General features: G+C 35.4%; 2 protein-coding genes across 2 annotated transcripts; both read left to right on the top strand.

The window, feature by feature from the left end:
* The first annotated feature begins 4,335 nt into the window (after window positions 1–4,335).
* Window positions 4,336–5,202, top strand: LOC131031492 (acidic endochitinase-like). The gene has a single exon (XM_057962618.2). It carries the CDS (start codon window positions 4,336–4,338, stop codon window positions 5,200–5,202), a length of 867 nt encoding a protein of 288 aa, XP_057818601.2.
* A 17,391-nt stretch (window positions 5,203–22,593) lies between these two features.
* LOC131031491 (acidic endochitinase-like) lies at window positions 22,594–23,475 on the top strand. The gene has a single exon (XM_057962617.1). It carries the CDS (start codon window positions 22,594–22,596, stop codon window positions 23,473–23,475), a length of 882 nt encoding a protein of 293 aa, XP_057818600.1.
* The last annotated feature ends 1,411 nt before the right edge of the window (window positions 23,476–24,886 follow it).

Genomic DNA, 24,886 nt, shown 5'->3' with positions numbered 1-24,886 from the left:
AGGCACGGGGATAGGATAAACACCCTATTTTATTTTCACATCCCTAGAGTCCATCATTTCCAATGGAGCAAATCCTCCTCTGCATCAAGCTCTAATCTCTGTCATGTATAAGTATGCTTTTTATCACTCCCCAAATCATAGTCATTTGCTTTCTTTACTCACTAATGTTGAGCCTACAGAAGAAACTCATGGGTCCTATGTAAAACTTGAGCTAATTGAAACAAAAGCGCTGTGCTCGATTGATAATACTCCACTAGCTAAATCTAAAGGAAAGAAACCTTGGGCTAACATGGGATTAAGTTTATTGAGGTTGCCCTACTAAAAATTAACTTGAACAGAAGGAAAATGGAAACCCCCCAAAATAGTCCTATCAAGGCTAGAAAGGGTGAGAAATACTCTGTTAGGAAAAGCATCACCATTGACCTAGAAATGCAGGACTTTGCAAAGAAGAGGTCATAGGATAAATGAAAAGAGAAGAAATAGAATAGTTATGAAGAAAGAAGATTTGCGCGACTATTGGCAAAGGACATGAAGGTTAAAATTGAAACTAAAGTGACTACCTTTGATCTGGAGGAGGATTGCAAACCTCAGGAGGTGGAAGATTCCTCCAATGATGACACATAGGATGAAGAGTTTCAAGTCAAGGAAGAAGAACAAGAGGATAATTATAAGGAGGAGATAGAGGCAAGAAGTAATTCCTCTGAAGATTTATAAGATTTAGAACTGATCTCTCCACCTCTTAATTCCCAAGATGACATTGACATGGTCCCCTATTCTTAGGATCTGCCACCTGAGAAGGATGATAATAAGAACCTATGTAGAGATATAATGGAGCTCCATAAGAGGTTCCAAAACCTAGAACTAAGATTGGGTGACTATAAGTAGCGTTTTGAACAAATGGGTGATTACCTCTACTCGTTGTGTTCCATTACATATGGTATCATGAGGAAGGCAACAATGGGGTTTGTTTCAGGGCAAAGTTGGATGAAAAAGAAGACTAGGAAGCTGTTGAAGGAAGGAAAATTGGATTATGACAATGACGAGAAGGACATCGCCTTGGGGGGAGACGTTGACTAATCAAGTGAATAGATTGGAGTCAATTGGATAATGATGAAAGATGTTTAAGAAGTTGAGTTTTTGTTTACATTTTTTGGTTAATACTGCAATAGTTAGTAGTAGTCATTATGAGCATTTGGATAGGAATAGGCCTACGTGCCAAATGAATCATACTTTTATTACTGTTGGCTACTCTGTTAAGATAGTATTTTACATTGTCTAAATATTTACTTTATCATGGGAAGATGGTGGTTAGATAAGAATAGCATGTTTAGTTATAGAGATCTAATAATTTTCTACTATTTCTGAGACTAGTTGGTATGTTCCTTGGCTGGCTATTTGATGCCATATCTTTAGTGCTGATCTCTATTTTTTTTATTGTTCTAAAGGGTTAGGGTCTTCTCCCTATTAATATAATAAAAAAACAATCTTGTACAAGACAATGGATGCAGTTGAATGATTAAAGAGATGATAAAATATAGTAGAACAAACCCCAATTAAGGTAAACTAATGAATCCTATTTATAAGGGTGGATCCTACCTTATCTGATAACAAATGATAAATATAATCAACCAAAAATATATTCAATATAACATATAGAAATAAAATGATGGTTTATATATATATATATGGTAATAATACATGAAACCATTCAATAATTTACTCTAGATAAATAAATTTTATTTCAAAGTTATACCCGTTTAAGCACATAAATAAATTATTGAAACAATAAGAAGTAAATGTGTATCTTCATTTCATTCAAGATGAGTGATATTCTACTGTTATGAATGAAATAATAAGAATTATATGTATAAGAATAAGGATTTGTCATCTATCAAAGCAAGAGATAATATGGAAGAATGATTAATGGTTGATGATTGACACTTTTTGATAGATGGATTTGGTTGGGGTTATTCTAGTGATTGGTGTATTAGGGGATTGATTACCTTTATGAAATGGCCTAAGGTTTTTTCACTTTACACTTCAATTAGACACAAAATCTGAACACATTGGCACAAAAAATGAGTACTGGGACTAATTGGATGAGTAAGACCTTGGGAGCTTATGAAATTTATTTTATGAAGTATCGAGGATCAAATTGATATGGAAGAATGTTTCAGGTCATTTTTTGCACATGAATTTAGCGCAAGCTGACACTTTAAATATGAAGAATTTATGAGGTGTTAGGTTGCATTGAAGGGAACAAGAAAATGAATTATTAATTTGCAATGTGTTTAGGTTGTTTGAATATTCACCTATGAGTATTAAAATTTTGCATCCCTTTTTTTCTATTTTAACATGCATCTATAATAAGCTACATCGAAAGGGTTAAAGTTGACTAGGACAATATGTTAATACATTATTAGATGTAGAAGATTCTTTATTATTACTTTTAATATTGTTATTAATTTTATTTAAGAATGTGGCTAGTACCTAAGATTTATTATCATGCTAGTGAATACTTTCTATGAAGATTACTATATTTTCTCGCATGATCATATGAGAAAATTTTTAAAAAATCTCTAAAATATTGAATGGGTTAAGTCATAAAGGACTATAGAGATGGTTCTTAATATTCATTTTCTCTTAGGATCAATGATATAAAATTATAAACATAAATCATATGTAATAGCCAAGTTTAGGAAGGAGAACTTGTAGAACTTGAGAGAGAGAAGCCACTTTCTATTAAGGATATCTTTGACCATGATAAAGGAAATTATCATCTAATTGAGATAGTTGTGTATAGATAGCATTGGTCGTAACTAGTAGGCATGGAAAGAACATAATAGAGGTGTGGGTGTATTCTTGATTAGATTTTTTAAGTCTCGTTCTTATAAGTTGTCATGTGGATTTTGCAACCTTGTACCTTCTCAATTAGTATAGTTTTGATACAAATGTGTTGCTCTTCCATTTTGATTGAAAATCTCATTAGGTCATAGAAGAAAAATATCACCCTTATAGAAAAGTAGCGTAGATTAAGTATGAGCCCCCAATGGTGTTAAGTATCTAGAGTTAACTGTCACGTTGATCTAAATTTGGACTCCTTGTCAATATTGATGTTGGGAAATCATTTCTAAGATAATTTTTAGCTTAGAGATGATTTTTGGAGTTAGAATAGTTAATACTATTATGTAATTTTTTTAATTAAAAATATTGATAGAAATAATTTGTAAAAGCCGTATTATTAACATATTATAAATGACATGAGTTTTCCATAGTCTATGATATATTTACAAAAATGCTTCTGGAAAGCTATATATGTTTTTTGTGTCAAAAAACATACACAGTTTCTCCAAAAGCAATCTTGTATAAATGGTTATAAGAAGCTAAACGAACAACGAATAAGCTACCATTTATGGGCAGGAATATAAAAAAACAAAGAGGAATTTTAAATGTACGTTTTTGGCTATTGGTATTTGTTCAACTGAAAAAGTTAAACACAAGAAAACAAAACTAACTTCTAAATCTAACTTCTCTAGTCAAACAAATACTAATAACCAAAGATGTAAATTTAAAATCTACCTTTTTTTTTCCCTTCCCATAAATGAATAAATGATAGTGTATTCACTTTTCCTTAAGCTTCCTATAAGCATTTATTAAAAAAATCTTTTAGACAGTTTTCAAAAACATTTTTTATTAAATGCTTATATGAAGCTAAACGAAGAGGGAATACACCATCATTTATGGACAGGAACCAAAAAAAAATTGGAAGATTTTAAATCTACGTCTTTGGCTATTTGTATTTGTTCGACCGGAAAAGTTAAACACAAGAAAACAAACAAAGCTTTTAAATCTACTAATCGGTCCAATTTAGACTTGCGTAAGTATTTATGCCTGTTCAATCTACAATTGTCAGCCGAAAATTATGTTTAAGGTTGGTTTTAATTGCAGCGTCCCACCATTATCTTTTATTTGATTAGCAACGAACAGACAGAACAAAGAAGATAATAATAACTAATCGAAAACAGTTTAAATGAATTCACAGTTTTTACACTTAAAGGGATTTGTAGAATAAATTCAAAAAATGTTAATAACTCGTTGATAACAGGCGACCACAGCATTCCGCGTGTTCCAATGAACAAATGATTTGACGTTATGAGATATGAATGCGGCTTGGTGTGGGGTCTGGGCAGCCCACTCTACTACGACCCAAACGTGGAGTGATCAAAGAGATGACAGAGAAAGGAAGGGAGATGTATCTATATAAGGCAGAGAAACGGTGGCAAGGAAGGCAAGCAAGAGAGTGAGCAGTCTGAGTGAGCATACGATATGGCTGAGATGAAGAGGATGGTGATGTTGATGGTAATGTTAGCAATGAGGCAAGCTGCAGCAGGAAGCATCGTAATTTACTGGGGACAGAATGGTAACGAAGGCAGCTTAAGTAGCACTTGCTCGACAGGCAACTACGAGATAGTAATCCTGGCATTTCTGGCTACTTTCGGCAATGGAGAGACACCGATGATTAATCTGGCGGGGCACTGCGATCCATACACGAAAGGGAGCTGCAGTGGGTTGAGTAGCGATATAAAGGCATGCCAGAGCAGAGGAGTGAAGGTGCTTCTGTCACTGGGCGGAGGAGCAGGCAGCTACTACTTGAGCAGCGACGCAGATGCCCAGAACGTGGCATCCTATCTGTGGGACAACTATCTGGGAGGCCATTCCGACTCCAGGCCCCTGGGAGACGCTGTTCTGGACGGGATTGACCTGGACATTGAGGGGGGCACCACCGAGCACTGGGGAAGTCTGGCCAAGTACATCAAGGGTTACGGAGGAGGTAACAACGTCTATGTCACCGCAGCTCCTCAGTGCCCATTCCCTGACGCATACTTGGGGACTGCTCTCATGACGGGCCTTTTCGACTATGCGTGGATTCAATTCTATAACAACCCTCCTTGTCAGTATGGTGGAGACTTCCTCGATGCCTGGAAGCAGTGGACCTCTTCTCTTCCCTCAAATACCCAGATATACTTAGGCCTTCCCGCATCCTCTGCAGCTGCCGGCACCGGCTACGTTCCTTCACCCACCCTTATCTCCGATGTGCTCCCTCAAATCCGCACCTCTTCCAACTATGGTGGAGTCATGCTCTGGTCTAGATACTATGACCTCCAAAACGGTTATAGCTCCGCCATTAAGAATTCTGTCTAGTCCCCCTCCTACTCCCTCGCTAGTACCATACTATTTATCATCTACAAGCTGCTTCTTATAATGTAATTTGTATCTTACTATTGGGACAATAGCATATTGTTGTAATATTTGTAACTTAATTTTACTCGTAGAATGAGTGCGTATTTTAATATATTATACTTTGATACAGTTTTGTATGAAAAATATGTTATAGTTTGATAGAGTTTTGTATGAAAAATATATTATAATATATTTATAACAAACCAAAAATTGGGGAGAATGATATCAGAAGGTCTTGTCCATTACAAATTGGCATCTGACTTATATGGTGCCTTCTTAAATAGCATGTTCTGATTGTTGAGTTCTATTCCTCATAGGACAAGGAAATTTTCTACTCTATAACAAACCAAGAGCACCTCTTTCATAGGTCTACAAGTAGATAGAAGGCCAAAAAATTTGTGGACACCAATATGACCATTATAACTTATGAAAAGGTGGCTGATTATCATGTCTATGCTCATTGAAGCTATGTCATTATTGATGTTTATGTGCAGGGGAATGACTCCTATTAGACGGAGTGGATAGGATACCTTGCATTCATTTAGGTGCATATCCTAGTGACCAAGAAGAGCCTATAGCTAAGCAACTTCTTTCAAATAGTTCATTCAATTACAACAAGATACATTGCTTCCATTGTTTACTTACAACAGAGATTATAATGATCACCATTATAGTCAAAACAGTACTATGAATTTTGAAATTCCCAAATACTAAAATCTAGAAAGCTTGAAGTGCAGATGCAACCTTTGTGCGAAGTTTCCCTTATGAATCCAAAGCCATTTTATCCTTGGAAATCCAAGAAACCAATTGAGTTTCATCCATTGATGTCTAAAAATTAATGGATTTTTTCCTCGAGTCCAATAGGTGAACACAAAAGTTCAACTCTTCAGTATTGAGTAACTTCAGATTATAGCTCCGCCATCAAGAATTTTTCCTAGCCCCCCTCCTACTTCCTCACTACTATTCTTGGCTATAGTATCATTTACAACAACCTTCTTTTACAGTAAGTTGTATGTTACTATTGAGACAGTAACACATCATTTTAATATTCATGAAACATCACTTCTGTTGTGAGATTTGTCGCCAAGATTGTAATGTCCCCACTCAAGACCTGAAGCTAACAAGATCCAATATATGATTAAATAAGTTTTAATTAAAGATTTAAACTTATTCTTATAGGCCACCAGCAATCATCATGCATCTCGCTTATATGCAAAGACCAAACATTAATATAAATAAATATCAATATGTTAACAGATAGATCATACATGGGTGAAGACTATTGTATAACGATCCAAGATATCAAATACATGCATGACCAAAGATGATTATAACACAACAGATGGATGATAAACTATTATGAATAAATAGATCAGTTATATGTATCCAATAAAGAAGAACATGGTGATCAACCAATTACGAAGTTGATCAACATCGATGTCACAAAATATATTGATCAGTCTTAGAAAATATCCAGCAAGATATAATATGCAGATCGAACTTGTTTACAAGAGGATCAACTAAGGCAAGCATCAATTAATATTAATGATAAAATGACTTGAGCAATATCTATTTCAGAGAGATGATGATGATTAGATTGATAAAAATCATTAAGTCTACTGGCAGCGATACAGTTATCATCGACTAAGGCTAATAGTTATTGTTGAAAACGATTAAGAATTAGTTGACAGCGGTTATGAATAGCCAATATCAATTATATCCAAAACCCAATGGCAGCGATTATTTGTTATGTCTTAAGATAAACAACAATTATGGATAATATGCAGTCATTATGAGAAGAAAACTAATCAGTACTGTTTGAATAACAAACCCATTGTTATGGCATGACATGTTGGGAAGATGTGTCTTATCAACATGAAGAGATGCAACTCCTCTATCTTGCAAGGTATAAGAAGGCAATCCATTGCACTTCAACCGGTATGGGGAAATTTTATGGGGTAATTCATCTTGAAGCTTACAGGTGGTGGTTTCGAATGTATATGGTCTGGCAATACATATCAGGGGAAACACCTTTGGAGTTTCTATAATAACCACAATAATTCCGGCAAGCAGCCATTCCAAAAGATCATATGCAATCGCTACTGTCACACAATCATACATAACCGTCAAGCATTCATATACAAATTGAAGGTCTTAACCGACCAATACCAGTTTGATGCGTATCGATATAGCCTAGTCCGACATAGCGGTCTCGACATTACTATAAGCGATATTAAGAAGGCCACCATGGCACACTTCAAGGTTCTAATTGGAACAACATATCTATACTATCGCTATAAGCAATTAAGGAAAGGGTTTACAACATACTATACCTACTAGTGATTTAGAGATAGCGTGCAGCACAAAATACATTGTCATCTCAGAGAGCGGTGATAACATTATATTGATTACATAATGTAGTATCAGACACATGGATCAAGATCATCTTGCATATATCTAATTGCTGAATCAGAGATTACAGAGATATTTGGTTTTATGTCATCGTATAACAAACGTGAAATATAATCTATCATTCTTATCAATTATCATCATTTTAAGGGATTTTTGGAAAGAAGTTTCTTGGCATAGATTTGACAAAATCCATTGTTCCCTTAATTCTTAAGCAATATCTTAAGGCGACATTATAGTGGTATCAGAGCATAATCCTACCAACCTGTGGAAGAAATAATGCTCTAAAGATAAATCATGAGACCTTACCAAAAGTTTCAACATCCAAAGAAAAAGATCAACTACCATCAACCTAGAAAAAGACATTGTAATCTCAAGTCTATACTAAAGAAAACAATCTACTTGTATAGAAATTGTAGGAAATTATTAGCAAATCGAGAATTCCTACATTTCTTCCGTAATTTTACACAGGGCAACAACAACATCTTCATGACATGACAAGAATGGATAGAAGCATTCTTGTGGAGAGAATTCTCGTCATATAGAATGATCGAGCGTATTGCATTCTTCGAGAAAAGATACATATGAAATAATTTTGAAAGACTGAAAGGAAGAAAGATTGAAGAGAAGAAATGAAAAAATGAAAGCTCATTTGTGAGAATCTATTTTACTCTATTTTAAGACTCAATTGAGCAACAAACATTAATGACATTGAGCTATAATTTTCAAGTATACAACCTAGAGAAATTTATCAAGATAAGTTCTATCCTTTGAACTATTCTTTAAATTCTAAGTTAAATAGTATAATGATATGTATTTAGTTCTGATAAAATTATGTATATTAATAAATTGCAACTCTCACTTTAAATTAAAATTGTTGTCTTTGTACTAAGTTAAGGAAAATCCTTGAGGGGACATTCCAAGGAGGAAAGCAACATGGTTACAACAACCAAGAAAGAGGGAAGAGAGAATGGAGGTTAAGCTAAGGGCCGCAAAGTAGATGTTTGGTGTAGGAATGGCTCAATAAAGACTCCTCTCCTTCCCAAAGAATAGAAAGAGGAAAGTTAGAATGTGGAAGGTAACCTGAGCTGCCAAGTAGAGCAAGTAAGTCTCTTAGGCTTTGTGTAGCAATGACTCAAGGGAAGTCTCCATTTCGAGCATAAAGAAATGTAGAGGAATTATGGTAGAGAAGGCAAATTCTCTCAAGATTGGGTAAACTGGATCAATGAAATCGACACCCTACCTAGATGATTAGGATGACACAAAGAAGGTCAATTCTTTCTAAGTATAAAGGCTCAAGGAAGCCAATTGGGGGGGGGGGGGGCGACATGGCTCAAGGAAGCTAGCACCGAACCTAGATGAGTAGGATGACACAAAGAAGGTCAATCCTCTCTAAGTATAAGGGCTCAACGAAGCCAATGGGGGGTGACATGGCTTAAGGAAGCCAACACCCTACCTAGATGAGGAGGATGACACAAAGAAGGTCAATCCTCTCTAAGTATAAGTGCTCAAGGAAGCCAACAGGACGAAAGACTCAAAGAAAGTTAGTCCCTTTCAGTTATACAAATTGGCTCAAGGAAGGTAGTCTCCCTCAAGTGGATAGAAATGGCTCAAGGAAGCTAGTTCATCTCAAGTTTGGGTAAAGGGCCCAATGAAGCTAGTCCCTCCAAGTTGCAATAGATGCAATAGAAACTAAGTAGTAATTTTTCTAACATTTATCATTACTTGATTTATATGATTATGTATTGACCTACTACTAACCTATATCCTATATGCAGGTTCATCCAAGAAAAAAAGACAAGGAAGAATTGCTTGAGGACAAGCAAATTCAATAGGGGGAGACTGTAATGTCCCCACTCAAAACCTGAAGCCAACAAGACACGATATATGATTAAATAAGTTTTAATTAAAGATTTAAACTTATTCTTATAAGCCACCAGCATCATCACACATATCAATTATATGCAAAGACCAAACATAGGTATAAATAAATATTGATATGTTAATAGATAGATCATACATGAGAGAAGACTAATGTATAAGGATCCAAGATATCAAATACATGCATGACCAAAGATGATTATAACACAATAAATAGATGATAAACTATTATGAATAAATAGATGTGTCATATGTATCCAATAAAGAAAAACATGGTGATCAACCAATTACGAAGTTGATCAACATTGATGTCACAAAATATATTGATCAGTCATAGAAAATATCCAGCAAGATATAATATGCAGATCGAACTTGTTTACAAGAGGATCAACTAAGACAAGAATCAATTAATATTAATGATAAGACAGCGACTTAAGCAATATCTATTTCAGAGAGATGACGATGATTAGATTGATTAAAATCATTAAGTCTACTGGCATCGATATAGTTATCATCAACTAAGTCTTATAGTTATTATTGAAAACGATTAAGAATTAGTTGACAGTGGTTATGAATAACCAATATCAATTATATCCAAAACCCAATGGCAGAAATTAGTTGTTATGTCTTAAGAACACTAATCGGTACTCTTTGAATAACAAACCCATTGTTATGGCATGACATGTTCGGAAGATGTGTCTTATCAAGATGAAGAGATGCAACTCCTCTGTCTAGCAGGGCACAAGAAGGCAATCCATTGGACTTCAACCGGCACGGGGGGATTTTATGGGGTAATTCATCACGAAGCATACAGTCGGTGATTCCGGATGTATATTGTCCAACAATACATATTAGGAGAAACACCTTTGGAGTTTGTATAATACGTAGAATAATTCCGGCAAGCAGCCGTTCCAGAAGATAATATGCAATCGCTACTGTCACACAATCATACATAACCGTCAAACATTCATACACAGATTGAAGGTCTTAACCGACCAATACCACTTTGATGTATATCGATATAGCCTAGTCCGACATAGCGGTCCCAACATGCGATATTAAGAAGGCCACGACACACTTCAAGGTTCTAATTGGAACAACATATCTATACCACTGCTATAAACAATTAAGGAAAGAGTTTGCAACATACTATACCTACCAGTGATTGAGAGATAACGGGCAGCATAAAATACACAGTCATTTTAGAGATAGCAATGATAACACTATATTGATTACATAATGTAGTATCAGATACATGGATCAAGATCATCTTGCATATATCGAATTGCTCAATCAGAGACTACAGAGATATTTGTTTTTATGTCATCATATAACAAATGTGAAATATAATCTATCATTCTTATCGATTATCATCATTTAAAGAGATTTTTGGAAAGAAGTTTCGCACAATAGATTTATAGATCAATTGTTCCCTTAATTCCTAAGCAATAACATAACGGGGCATTACAAAAGATAATAATCTACAGCTATATCTATATATACAAATATCATAATCATTAGGGATGTTAACGTTGCATTTTTACTTGATAAATGGATTTAAATAATTCATTCATTTTTAAATAAAATATTTTAAGTTAATAGTACTTAAAGAAAGAGTGCATATTAATAAAGTTTAGTTTGATGAAATAACATCTTCAATATTATTTCGTATAAAAAAGTATATTATATCATATTGATAAGAAACAAAAAATTTGGGACAATGGTATCATGTTCCAAACAATATGTAAGATTGAGCTTTACTCCAACAAAAAAGACAATAAATATCAATTAAATTATTTAAAAAAAAATTATATATAAGTTTTCATAAAGAAGTAAAGTACGACCAATATTTACAAGAAAAAATGAATGAATGGGTGGACTAACAACACATTCTATAATTTTTTTTCAAATTTGATACTTTCCACCCCTCTTTTCTTTTTCTCCAAATCCATATTATTTTTAATATTTTATTTTAATATTTGACTTACCTTTTCTATTTCTTAGCCTCTTTTTCTTACAAACCTAAGTTTTTCTAGTTTTTTAATTTCCTTTTTTTGTATAAAAGGTATCTTACTCATAGGAAAAAGTATAAATTAAAATTTCATCCTACCAAAATATAGGACCATGCAGGGTCCCTCAAGAATGCTAGGACAAAAGTAATCAACATCATAGCCTAGTAGACCATGCAGGATCGCCAAATGATAACATACTACAAAAAAATACTTGTATATGAAGCACATCACTAGCCATGCAAGTACCACATAGTATATATTATATAGATTTAAATATGATCAACATTTGTACCAAATAGATAGTTATTACATATATGTAGAAAAATCATAATAGATCATTTATAAAAGTTCATTCTTTCACCGCACTTATCAAGATCAAATAACTAGGACCCATAAATGGCCCCCTTTGAACTTGGAATTTTGTCAAATTTTGTACTTTAGCCAACCAAGAGGACATTTTCCATTTCCATATGCCCAAGTTGGTAGATACATTTAACTTCATCCTCCCAACATATATATTAAATGGGAGAAAAACTAATTTCTAGCACCTCAAATATGTTATATTTTATAGCCGGTTAATCGCCAAAAATCTATAAATAAGGCCTCTCTCTCATTTGTTTGTTCCATTATAGTTATTTTTTCTAAATAGTGACGATTATACATTATATCTAATATCATATGGGATTTAGCAATTATTCTGGCATTTAGAATCATTTTTGTAGGTCCTTTAAGTTTTTTGCAAGCAATTCCTTTTTACTAGATGACTATTTTCGTTGCTTTCTACTATGTGACCTTGTTATATCTTCTAATTCTATAGGGATTTCATTAAATTTTGATCTAATATATAGTTTCTCCTTCTTCTACCTTGTCTCTTTGCATCCCATATATTTTCCCAATTTTGATAGTTTTTTACACCTCTTTTTTATCTCCTACAATCTCGTCTCTTTCAAACCCATATCTTCCCCTAGTTCTTATTTTTCACCTAATTCCCTTTCGAATTCTATTAAATTTTCTCAAATCTAGTACTTTCCACCCCTTGTTTTCTTTTTATCCAAATCCATATTATTTTGAATATTTTATTTTAATATTTGAGTTACCTTTTCTATTTGTCACCCCCTTTTTCCTCTTTTTCTTACAAACCCAAGTTTTTCTCGTTTTTTATTTCCTTTTTTGTAATAAAGGTATCTTACACATAGGCAAAAAAGTTCATCCTACCAAAAATATAAGACCATGCAAGATGCCTCAAGAACGTTGCGACAAAATTAATCAGTTGATATCATAGCCTAGTAGACCATGCAGGGTCACCAAATGATAATGTACTAAAGAAAAAATACTTATACATGAAGCACACCACTAACCATGCAAGGACCATATAGTGTATTAGATATAGATTTAAATATGACTGAAACATTTGTACCAAATAGGTAGTTATTACATATACATGTAGAAAAATCATAATAGATCATTTTAAAAAGCTCATACTTTCATTGCACTTATTAGGATCATCCCCCCCAATCAGTTGATCAATATAGGATATGTACTTATTTAACCATATAAATTCTATTGTAATGTCTTCTCCTTGGTTTACAATAAAATTTCATTCTTTAAATTGAAGATTTTTCTACAAGGTATCAATTGAGTATTTATTGTTGTATAATTTGTGGGATTCTAGATAGCTTCTCATAAAGTCACATTGTTAGTCTTGTATAATGGTTATTTTCTTGCATGTTTCTTCTTCAATTTTTTTGTGTCCACTATCTTAGATTTTGGAAATTTTAGAAATTTATCCTCAAGGATATCGTCATTGTTATGATAACCTGCATAGAGAAGTTGTCAAAAAATGAGTCTTCTAGTATGCTTGGAAAGTACTCTCCCATTGTTTTTGAACAAATCACCATTCCTAACATTCTATAAAAACCAAATTTTTTTAGAAGTTAACATGAGGAAAAATAGATTAGATCTACCTCAACTTCATTTAGTGGTAGATCTTTCATCTCCTAGTGGGTTTTTTCTATCGATCTAAAGATGATCATGTAGTGGCTGTGGTTTGGACTCCATTTGTGGGAGCTCCTAAACCAGATTCTCTAGCTTTAGATCCCTTTGCCTCTCCTACAAAATTGGTTATTATTTATCTCCTTGGGTCCTCTAGATCTAGTAAGCATGCTTCCAATGCAAAATTGGTTAGGTAAATCCTACCTAATGCTTTAGGCACCAAGGTTATTGTTTCTACGAAAATGAAGAAATATGTTAATTCGGCAATACACTATGTTGGAGAAGAAAGAGAGGATGCAAATCCCACACCCAAGGGAAAAAAAGAGATGATGTGAATCCCACATCCACTTACCAGCAACAAAAATAGCATTCCTCTTTTTAGAAGAATTGGAACCAACAACCCTCTAGTACAAGGTTAAATTTCCATCTTACCTGCAACCAGAGAAAGCTAATGAGTAGAGATCCAATAATTCAAGTCTAGCAAAGAAAGCTAGAGTTGGAAAAACCTCCAAACTAGGCCCTTTCTAGAGAAATATCTCCATTATCTAACACCTAATGGCCCAAAATCACCTTAGGATTGGCAAAAGCACAAGGAGTAGGCTTACGAACAGGGGCCTTAGCCTAAGAGGAAACTGGTAGTATTTTCTTGGATGGCTCGACATATGAGAAATGGTGACTGGGAACACCCACCCTAACAAAGTCAGCTAGGGTTGGAGATGAAGCCTTGTAGCCATCAATATAAACACCCACTAGAGACACATGCCTAGGGGAAACATAGTGTGTAGATAAATACCTCCCACAAGGTGGAATCAAGTCCGTAACCAATTTAGATCTTGGGTAATGGCTGGCAACAGGTGGAAGAACAACCTTAGAGCCATTAGTAGGGAGTGGGGGAAATAATTTTGAATTTGTATGGGCGGGAGTACAAGGGAGGGTCGTGGAGAAATGATTTTGTAAATGTATATGTGTTCAAATAGTATAAAAATATTCCATGTTAATTATTACTCACAAAATTATTATTTGACTAGTACTAGTGGGTTCAAAATATATAGAATTTTATTTATACAGTAGAAAAGGAAGGTATGCAGCACTACCTCTAAGGCCAATTATGGTGCAAGAGCCATTTTCCCAATGGGGCTAGATTTTATTGGGATGATTCACCTAATGATGAATTTATGATATGGATCAAGGAGCTTTCACTCACAAGTACAGTGGAGGGGGTCATTCTATAATAATCCTCCTTGCCAGTATGGTAAGGAATTTCATGATGCTTGGAAACAATGGACCTCTTCTCTTCCCTCAAATGCCCAGATATACCTAGGCCTTCCCGCATCCTTTGCAGCCGCCGACACTAGCTACGTTTCTCGACCCACCCCATCTCCGATGCGCTCCCTCAAATCTGCACCTCTTCCAACTATGGTGGAGTCATGCTCTGGTCTAGATACTATGACCTCCAAAACGGTTATAGCTCCGCCATCAAGAATTCAGTCTAGTCCCCCTCCTCCTCCTACTCCCTCACTAGCGCCATACTATTTATCGTCTACAAGCTTCTTCTTTTACAGTAATTTGTATCGTACTATTGGGACAATAGCATATTGTTGTAATATTTGTAACTTAATTGTACTAGTAGAATGATTGTGTATTTTAATAAATTTTAGTTTGATACAGTTTTGTATGAAAAATATATTATAGCATATTTATAACAAACCAAAAATTGGGGAGAATGATATCACGTTGTAAACATTGTCTAAGTTTGAGTTTTACTCCAACAAAAAAGACAAAATAAAAATCAATTAATCCACGAGCTCACCTCAATCATCGAGGTCTTATCCATTACAAAATTGGCTTCTTACCTAAATGGTGCATTTTTCAATAGCATGTTTTGATTGTTGAGTTCTATTCCTCATAGGAGAAGGAAATTTTCTACTGTATGACAAACAAAGAGCACCCTTTTCATAGTTCTACAGGTAGATAGAAGGCCAAAAAATTTGCGGACACCAATATGACCATTATGACCTAAGTTATATGAAAAGGTGGTTGATTATTATGTCTATGACCATTGAAGCTATGTCATTATTGATGTTTTTGTGCAGGGGAATGACCCCTATTAGACGAAGAGGATAGTGATACCCTTGCATTCATTTAGGTACATATACTAATGACCAAGAAGAGCCTATATCTAAGGAACTTCTTTCAAATACTTCATTCAATTACAACAAGATATGTTGCTTCCATTGTTTACTTATAACAAAGATTATTGTAAAAGGAAAGATAATGAGCAGCTAAATCATTAAACAACAAGACTTAGAGATATACTAAGAGATGTATTTGAATAATAGATCTCACCTTAGTCATTGAGAATTTATTGTCCTTTAAGAATTGGCTTCTCACCCATGCAATGCCTTCTTCAATAGCATGTTCTAGTAGTTGAGCTCTTTTCCTCATAAGACATGAAAACTTTCTACTGTATAACAAACCAGGATCACATGCATCATAGGTGTATAGGTAGATAGAATGATAGAATGATGTGCATAGAATTATTCCCAGGTCCATTGTCAAGTATTTGTGGAATTGGATTTTGGTGTGTCAAGGTACAAAATGGTAGGGGTCTAGGGATTCTAATGTATATAGGAGAAATATGGAAATGTTTTGGAGATTTAGGGGTCCAAATGCCTTGCTAGAAAAATTACAAATAGAGGATGTCATTGAAATCCCTAAAATTCTAAAAAGGAAAGTGTGGATGAAGAAATGATGATGAATGGGGGTACTAGGAGAACAAAGAAGAAAAAATCCAAAGGTCTGTAGGAGAGAAGGGAAAGCATGACAATATAAGAAAGATTGAGTAGCCAAATATTTCAAAATATAAACATTTCAAAAGAGAATACTAAATTGGCCTTATGCATGAGTAGCCACCTTACAATCCTTGTTTTCATGACTTTTATCCAATTTCTAGTTTCCATTATTAGGTATTTCTAAATCCTATATTTGTGTTTCCAAATTCTAGTTTATGTTTTCTTTTCCACTTTGTTCTTTATGTATCCACTAAAATTCTCACACTATCTTTCCTTTATTCATATGTAGAGTGGATCTTTCTATATGTCTCCCCAAAAACAAGCAATAAAAATTTATTGTGTCACTTTTAACAATTTCCACATGTATTTTTTGATGTCAAATATATATTTTAAAATATTTTTAGATATTATTCTTTTACATTGGCTAAACATAATTGTGTTTCTATGTCAAATATCTTTTCTAGTTTTTTTTTTTATAGAATATAGTGACTACTTTTTTTATATTATTTACAAGAATAGGTCCATTTAAAAAAATAAAAATAAAATTCAATTTGAATGTTATACATCTAATGGTAATATTATCATTTATATTTCATGACTGTATAGATATCTTTACAATATACTCCATTTAGCTTTGAACTTATTTTATCTAATCCATCATAATCTTATTTTGATAAGGATAAACGGGTTTTACAAGGAATCGAAACCTAAAGTTTTACAACAGCTGACCAATAGCCAAACCAGCAAGAAAACACAACATAATAGGGGAACAACCCCGAACAGAAACAAAAAGAAACATAGACAAACAAGGTAAAGAAAAAAAGCTCTCAGTTAAGTGAGAGCACCAGATCCTTTTCCTTTTGGATGGAAATAATGTTGATTTCCTCAAGCTCCTCCATGATGAATCTGGAGGTACCCTTGTTGCTGCTTCTGCTCCTGGTTCTAGAACTGGGTCCAGTTGTTTTGCTGTCTCTAGCAGCGACATCATCACCTCCAAGATCTTTCACTGGGTCACTGTGGAAGGATCTATAATCAGCAACCATCTCATTGATCTTTTCAAGCCCCTCAATGCTGTTGTTCATGGCTCCTTTACTAATGTCGACTAGATTCTTGAGATTTTTCTTAATCTCAGCCATGGATTGTTCTACCTTATCAATCCTTTAGTCATAGTTACGTTTCATTACCTCCACATTCTGAGAGATTTTTCGATTCATGATCATGAGTTTTTCTGGCTTGTTGGGTTCAAGGGAGGTAGTGAAAATGTTGATTATTTCTTTAACCCCCATCTTGAGGGTTCGATTTCACGTGTAACCCACTTCCAATAGCGCTCCTTGCTTCTGGTGGCTTCTATGACAACATTCATCAGACTACAATCTTTTCCTTGATTATGTTTCTGGACATTGATAGGGATGCCCAGTTTAATCCCTTGGTCTATAATTTTCGGGTTGTGATCCTTCGCCGCCAACTTTTTATTTTTGGTGAGGGGTTCGGCCTTGGAGATCAGCTTGCTGTTGGTTTTGTAATTACTAGCAGCCCATCTAGGGGGTTCTTGTTGCCAAGCATATTAGGAGTGACCATCTTTTCCTTCTCATTCGTAGGTTCGTATTTAGGGTCATCAATAGGAATCCCAATATCATCCAGATCCATCTTTGAATCAGAGACGTCTTGGACCTCCATCTCCAGACCAATCTCAGTAAGCGACAACACAATTTCAAGGGATTTGGCGTGTTCCATGATAAGGACAATAAGTCCCTCATGTAGAATAGGGTTGCTAGGGTTTTCCAGGTGCTTTTCGAGGCTATTCTCAAGGGAGGAGGCAAGATAGTAGAGAACAAAGATAATTTTACCATGAAAACAATGAATTCAAATAGTGAAATGGCAGAAGAAGATACTTACATACCTGCCATCAGGGGTGATATATCTCATTATAAACTCAACCACGTCAGCCCTTTGGGCCATGAGGTCTTTTCTATTATAGTCCCCATCTGCCATCTTGGTGACTTTGGAATGCTCCTTGTCTTTGTCGAAGAAACTCGACAAGTCCTCCTCCCCTATTTTTTTATCCCTGTAAAACCATCTTCCAGTCATAGCCAGACTAGTGACCATTGCCACCAAAGATTCATCAATTTGATATTTGACACTATAAGCCCTAAAAATCCCTTTCTTTCATCCATTAACAAAGGCCTCCGTAATCAGAGGAGAGGGGCCATGAAGCCAGTCTAGGTAGGGGACGAGACCACCATCGATGACTTCCTGTGAGACATCTTTATTCTTTTTTCACTTCTCGCAAGTAGAGGGCTCTTGTTCATTCTTATCCCCTCCCATTATGCTCCTGTTCGCCAGATAATAGGAGATCACTATCTCCAAATAGTCGTAGAAAATGGGCCACACTGAAAGCATATCAAAATAGTAGCAAAAAAGCCACACAATGAGATAGGAAAACCAGTTGTTGAGGACGTTTCTAGATTTTTTATTAGGGAAAACTAGAAAGAGCCATTTCCCTATCCACTCAGTCATGTTATGATGAGGGATCATTGATTAAAGCAATAATCATTACGTGCCAGATCGCACAGATTTTTGGGGAAAGCATCCCCACCACTCCACCAGTTGGTTGCCACATATCCCACTGCCAGATTGACTAGTAGATATGCCGCCTTATTACCTTCCTGGTATATGTGCGAGATTTTGAAATCTGTCAGATCATTAATAATATTTTGACAGTCCTTGATCAGGTTGGCAATTGTTCAGCTAGGATCTGTGTGACCATTCAGGCAGTTGATAGTGTTTAGCGAGTCAGAATCTAGTCACACTTTAGTAAACCCCTCTCTTTTAGCCATGTGTATGCCAATATGGGAAGCACTGACTTCCGCGTAGTGGTTAGTCTAGGTGCCCAGAGGGAGTGCCACCACGGAAACCAGTAGACCAGAGTGATTCCTAGCCACTCCCCCACACCCGTTCAGCACAAGATTACCTTTAGCCTCCCCATCCACATTGATTTTGATCCAACCCAAAGGGGGATGATGCCATACAACATTTTGTCTGCATTGCTTGGTTTTGTGGACTAGGTTGGCAATGTTCCAATCAAGTTGCCACCGATTGATAGTATCCCAATCCTCCTAGAGAGTAGGAATGGGGGAGTCATTCTTTCTATTGGGGCAGGCATGGAGAAAGTTCTCTTTGATAGCATTGTGTATTCTAATAGCCACAACAAAAGGAGGAGTTTCCAAGTCCTGAAAACTCTATTATTCTTTTCTTTCTAGATGCTCCAGGCAATATGAGGAAGAGATAGATTCCAAAGAACACCTAAGGCCTGATTATCAGAAGGGCATTTCCATTCAAACCACATTCGGTAAGTAGAAATAGGGAAGACCCAGGCAATGTTCCAAATGTTAAGGAAGTGATTCCAGATATCCTCGGTATAGGTGCAATGCAGCAGAAGATGGCCAGCATTTTCATCCGCCTCTTTACAAAGAAAACATCTGTTAGAAAGATGAATACCTCTTCTGCAAAGATTATCGATGGTATAGGTCTTGCCCTGCATAAACAATGAGAAAAATATGTTAATTTTAGGAATTAGGAGTTTGTTGCAGAGACCCGCCCAATAGGGGTGGGGGAGAAGGATCTAGAAATGAAGTCCATTATAATCTTGTTAAAGTGGTTCCTAGAGATGAAGAAGGGAGGATATGGACAACACCGCAAAGGGAATGACTGACTTCCTGAAATTGACCAAGGGAGAAACGACCTCCATTAAGGATCGATGAAGATCCTCACATGGAATGTCAATGGCCTATCGACTCCTGACAAAAGGTTCTTGATCAGGGCAATGGGGTGGCAAGTTTATGAAATTTTGCAAAATATAAGATGGTTATTTTCAAGATGCATGTGGTTCCTTGGGATGATTGGGGGTGCTATGGAACTCCTATACAATTGAAACTAGAATTATATAGACTAATGTAGAATGAATGTTGTGCATTTTAAGGTGTCATGCTTCCAACATAGAATTTCCCATTCTCATTGTTTTTGAGCCCACCCACAAGGAGGACAAACTAACATTGTGGTGCATTCTGAAAGAGAAGATATCAATGATTGGCAAAAACAATATTGACCCAATCACTCATTCGTAGTTTGCGGATGATGTCGTGTTGTTTGGGGAGGCCACTATTGGAGAAGATGATATCATTAAAAGTACTTTGGAGGAATAATTGACAACTTCTAGACAAAATCTGAATGAGGTCAAATGGGAAATTTTCTTTTTGAACACCAGTAAGAGCACCCAAAGGCATATCGTAGAAATTTTAGGTTTTAATATTTTGACTCTCCCCTCAAAATACTATGGGGAACCATTGTTTCTGGGCCAAAATAGAAAAAAATTATTTTAATATTTTGCACATGAATCTAGCATAAGCTAACACTCTAAAGATGAAGAATTTATGAGGTGGAGTTAGGTTGTATTGAAGGAAAGACGAAAATGAATTGGTAATTTGCAATGTGTTTATGTTGTTTGTATATTCACTTATGAGTATTAAAATGTTATATCTCTATTTTTCTATTTTAATATGCATCTCTAATAAGCTACATCGAAAGGGTTAAAGTTGACTAGGACAGTATGTCAATCCATTATTAGATGTAGAAGATTATTATTATTATTACTTTGAATATTGTTATTAATTTTATTTAAGAATGTGGCTAGTACCTAAGATTATTATCATGGTATTCAAATAATTTCTATAAAGATTATATTATTTTCTTCTCGTGATCATATGAAAAGAGTTTTAAAAAAATTATAAAATATTGAATAGATCCAGTCATAAAGGACTATAGAGATGGTTCTTGATATTCATTTTCTCTTAGGATCAATGATATAAAATTATAAACATAAATCATATGTAACAATCAGGTTTAGAAAGGAGAACTTGTAGACCTTGAGAGATAGAAGTCACCTTCTATTAGGTAAGGATATCTCTAACCATGATAAAGGAAATTCTCATCTAATCGAGATAGTTGTGTATAGATAGCATTGGTTGTAATTAGTAGGCATGGAAAGAACATAGTAGAGGTGTGGGCGTATTCTTGAATAGGCTTTTTAAGTCTCATTCTTATAAGCTGTCATGTGGCTTTTGCAACCTTGTACCTTCTCAATTAGTATAGTTTTGATACAAATGTGTTGCTCTTCCGTTTTGATTGAAACTCTCATTAGGTCATAGAAGAAAAATCTCACCCTTATAGAAAAGTAGCATAGATTAAATATGAGCTTCCAATGTGTTAAGTATCTAGAGTTAACCGTCATGTTGATCTAAATTTGGACTCCTTGTCAATATTTATGTCGGGAAATCATTTCTAAGATAATTCTTAGCTTAGAGATGATTTTTGAAGTTAGAATAGCTAATTCTATCATGTAAATTTTTTTATTAAAAATATTGATAGAAATAATTTGTAACTGTTGTATTATTAACATATTATAAATGACATAAGTTTTCCATAATCTATGATATATTTACAAAAATGATTCTGAAAAAACTGTGTATGTTTTTTGACATTAAATATGTTTTTTGTGTAAAAAATAAACATACACAGCTTCTCCAAAATGAAATGAAATCTTTGTACAAATGCTTATAAGAAGCTAAACGCAGAGCGAATAAGCCACCATTTATGAACAAGAACGCACAAAAATAAAAAAAAGAGAAGATTTTAAATCTACGTCTGTGGCTATTTGTTCGACCGGAGAAGTTAAACGTAAGAAAACAAACAAAGCTTTTAAATCTACTAATCGGCCCAATTCAGGCTTGCGTAAGTATTTAAGCCTATTCAATCCACAATTGTCACCCGAAAATTATGTTTATGGTTGGTTTTAATTGCAGTGTCCCACCATTATCTTTTATTCGATTAGCAACGAACAGACAGAACCAAAAAGATAATAATATTAAGGGAAGGAATACACAGGGATAAATGCTTAAATTTATCGTTTATAAGCTATTCTTATGTATGCTTGCAAAAATGTCACGTAGCAAACGAATTAATAATTTGTTGATGACAGCCGACCAGAGCATTCTACGTGTTCCAAAGAACCAATGGAAGACATGAATGCGGTTGGTTGCGGCGTCTGCGCAGCCCACTCTACAACGACCCAAACGTGGAGTGATCAAACAGATGACAGAGAAAGGAAGGGAGATACATGTATATAAGGCAGAGAAACGGTGGCAAGGAAGGCAAGCAAGAGAGTGAGAGAGTGAGTAATCCGAGTAAGAGCAAGAGCATACGATATGGAGATGAAGAGGTGGAGATCGTCAGTTATGGTGATGATGATGGTATTGTTAGCAATGAGGCAAGCTGCAGCAGGAAGCATCGTAATTTACTGGGGACAGAATGGTAACGAAGGCAGCTTAAGCAGCACTTGCTCGACAGGCAACTACGAGATGGTAATCCTGGCATTTCTGGCTACTTTCGGCAACGGAGAGACACCCATGATTAATCTGGCGGGGCACTGCGATCCATACACGAAAGGGAGCTGCAGTGGGTTGAGTAGCGATATAAAGGCATGCCAGAGCAGAGGCGTGAAGGTGCTTCTGTCACTGGGTGGAGGAGCAGGCAGCTACTACTTGAGCAGCGACGCAGATGCCCAGAACGTGGCATCCTATCTGTGGGACAACTATCTGGGAGGCCATTCCGACTCCAGGCCCCTGGGAGACGCTGTTCTGGACGGGATTGACCTGGACATTGAGGGGGGCACCACCGAACACTGGGGAAGTCTGGCCAAGTACATCAAGGGTTACGGAGGAGGTAACAAGGTCTATGTCACCGCAGCTCCTCAGTGCCCATTCCCTGACGCATACTTGGGGACTGCTCTCATGACGGGCCTTTTCGACTACGTGTGGGTGCAGTTCTATAACAACCCTCCTTGTCAGTATGGTGGGGACTTCCTCGATGCTTGGAAGCAGTGGACCTCTTCTCTTCCCTCAAATGCCCAGATATACCTAGGCCTTCCCGCATCCTCTGCAGCTGCCGGAACGGGCTACGTTCCTCCACCCACCCTCATCTCCGATGTACTCCCTCAAATCCGCACCTCTTCCAACTATGGTGGAGTCATGCTCTGGTCTAGATACTATGACCTCCAAAACGGTTATAGCTCCGCCATCAAGAATTCTGTCTAGTCCCCCTTCTCCTCCTACCCCCTCGCTATTACCATACTATTTATCGTCTACAAGCTTCTTCTTTTACAGTAATTTGTATCGTACTATTGGGACAATAGCATATTGTTGTAATATTTGTAAATTAATTGTACTCGTAGATTGATTGCGTATTTTAATAAATTTTAGTTTGATAAAATTACATTTTATATACAGTTCTGTATGAAATGTTGGAATCATTGTCTAAGGTTGAGTTTTAATTCAAGACAATACGCAAAATAACAAGCAACTAAATCATTAAAAAAGTGGACTTAGAGATATAGTAGGAGACATGTCTAAATCATCAAGCTTATACTAGCCATTATGATTATGGGTAGAGATTATGGGTACATAGAAGCCAACAAAGTTGTGGAGACTAACTATGACAATTATGGCCTTATGTGATGGTGGCTAATTAGTATGATAATCATGTCTACAATAATTGAAACAATGTCCTTATCGATGCCATCAAGTAGTGGAATAGGCTCTATTAGAGGGAGAGGATAGTGATATTCTTGTACTCATTTAAGGTACACAATGCAGCGAGCAATAAGAGCTTATAAGTGAGAATTTTAGAGATTGAGTTTATTAGGCTTCACTTGTGTCTACATAAAGACATTGGAGAAGATCATGGATGTTATATACGGAACTAATTTTTTATTTTTTCAAAAGATGAACAATATTATCACTATAGAGAAAGCTAGATCTAGATAAACATAATAGTACTTATTTGATAATATCTAAAGACAATACATGTGTATAAATACTCTTAGACTTGAAATGTTTAAGGAGGTCACGAATCCAATTCAAAGAAGGTTGGGGTATGGTAACAAAATAGAAACATGCTTGAAATTTTTATGTTTCAGAAAGGACAACCAAATTTAGAAACTCTAAAATTGATCAATCTAGATCTTACAAAAAGAATCCAATATATCTACTCATATTTCTATAATGAACATACAATTCATCCAAGGTCTAATGTGATGTATTTGTGGAATGGGATTTTGGGGTGTCAACATGGAAAATAGTGAGGGTCCAAGGATTCAAGTGTCCACGATAATTCCAACTACACTATCTTTCCTTTATTCATTTGTAGAGTTATTCATAGACGTCTTTAAAAAATAAGCAAACAATTTTTCCTATGTCACTTTTAACAATTTCTACATGCATTCTATGATGGGGAATATATGTTTTATAGTCTATTTATATTTTATGTATTTTCACTAGTTGAACATAAATGTGTTTTTATGGACTATATGTTAATCCCAACCGGTGCTGAGAGGGGAGGGGTAAATCAACACTATACCAATTATTACAGATCTAGCCTTAATCAAAACTTCTTATTCAAACTTAACACTTATCAGGATAAGCCATATTGATAAGAAACATGCACACA

The sequence above is a fragment of the Cryptomeria japonica genome, chromosome 6 (genome assembly GCF_030272615.1).
Source record: "Cryptomeria japonica chromosome 6, Sugi_1.0, whole genome shotgun sequence".
NCBI lineage: Eukaryota > Viridiplantae > Streptophyta > Pinopsida > Cupressales > Cupressaceae > Cryptomeria > Cryptomeria japonica.
Note: the sequence above shows the minus strand (reverse complement) of the source record. Positions and strands in the feature narration are given on the sequence as shown.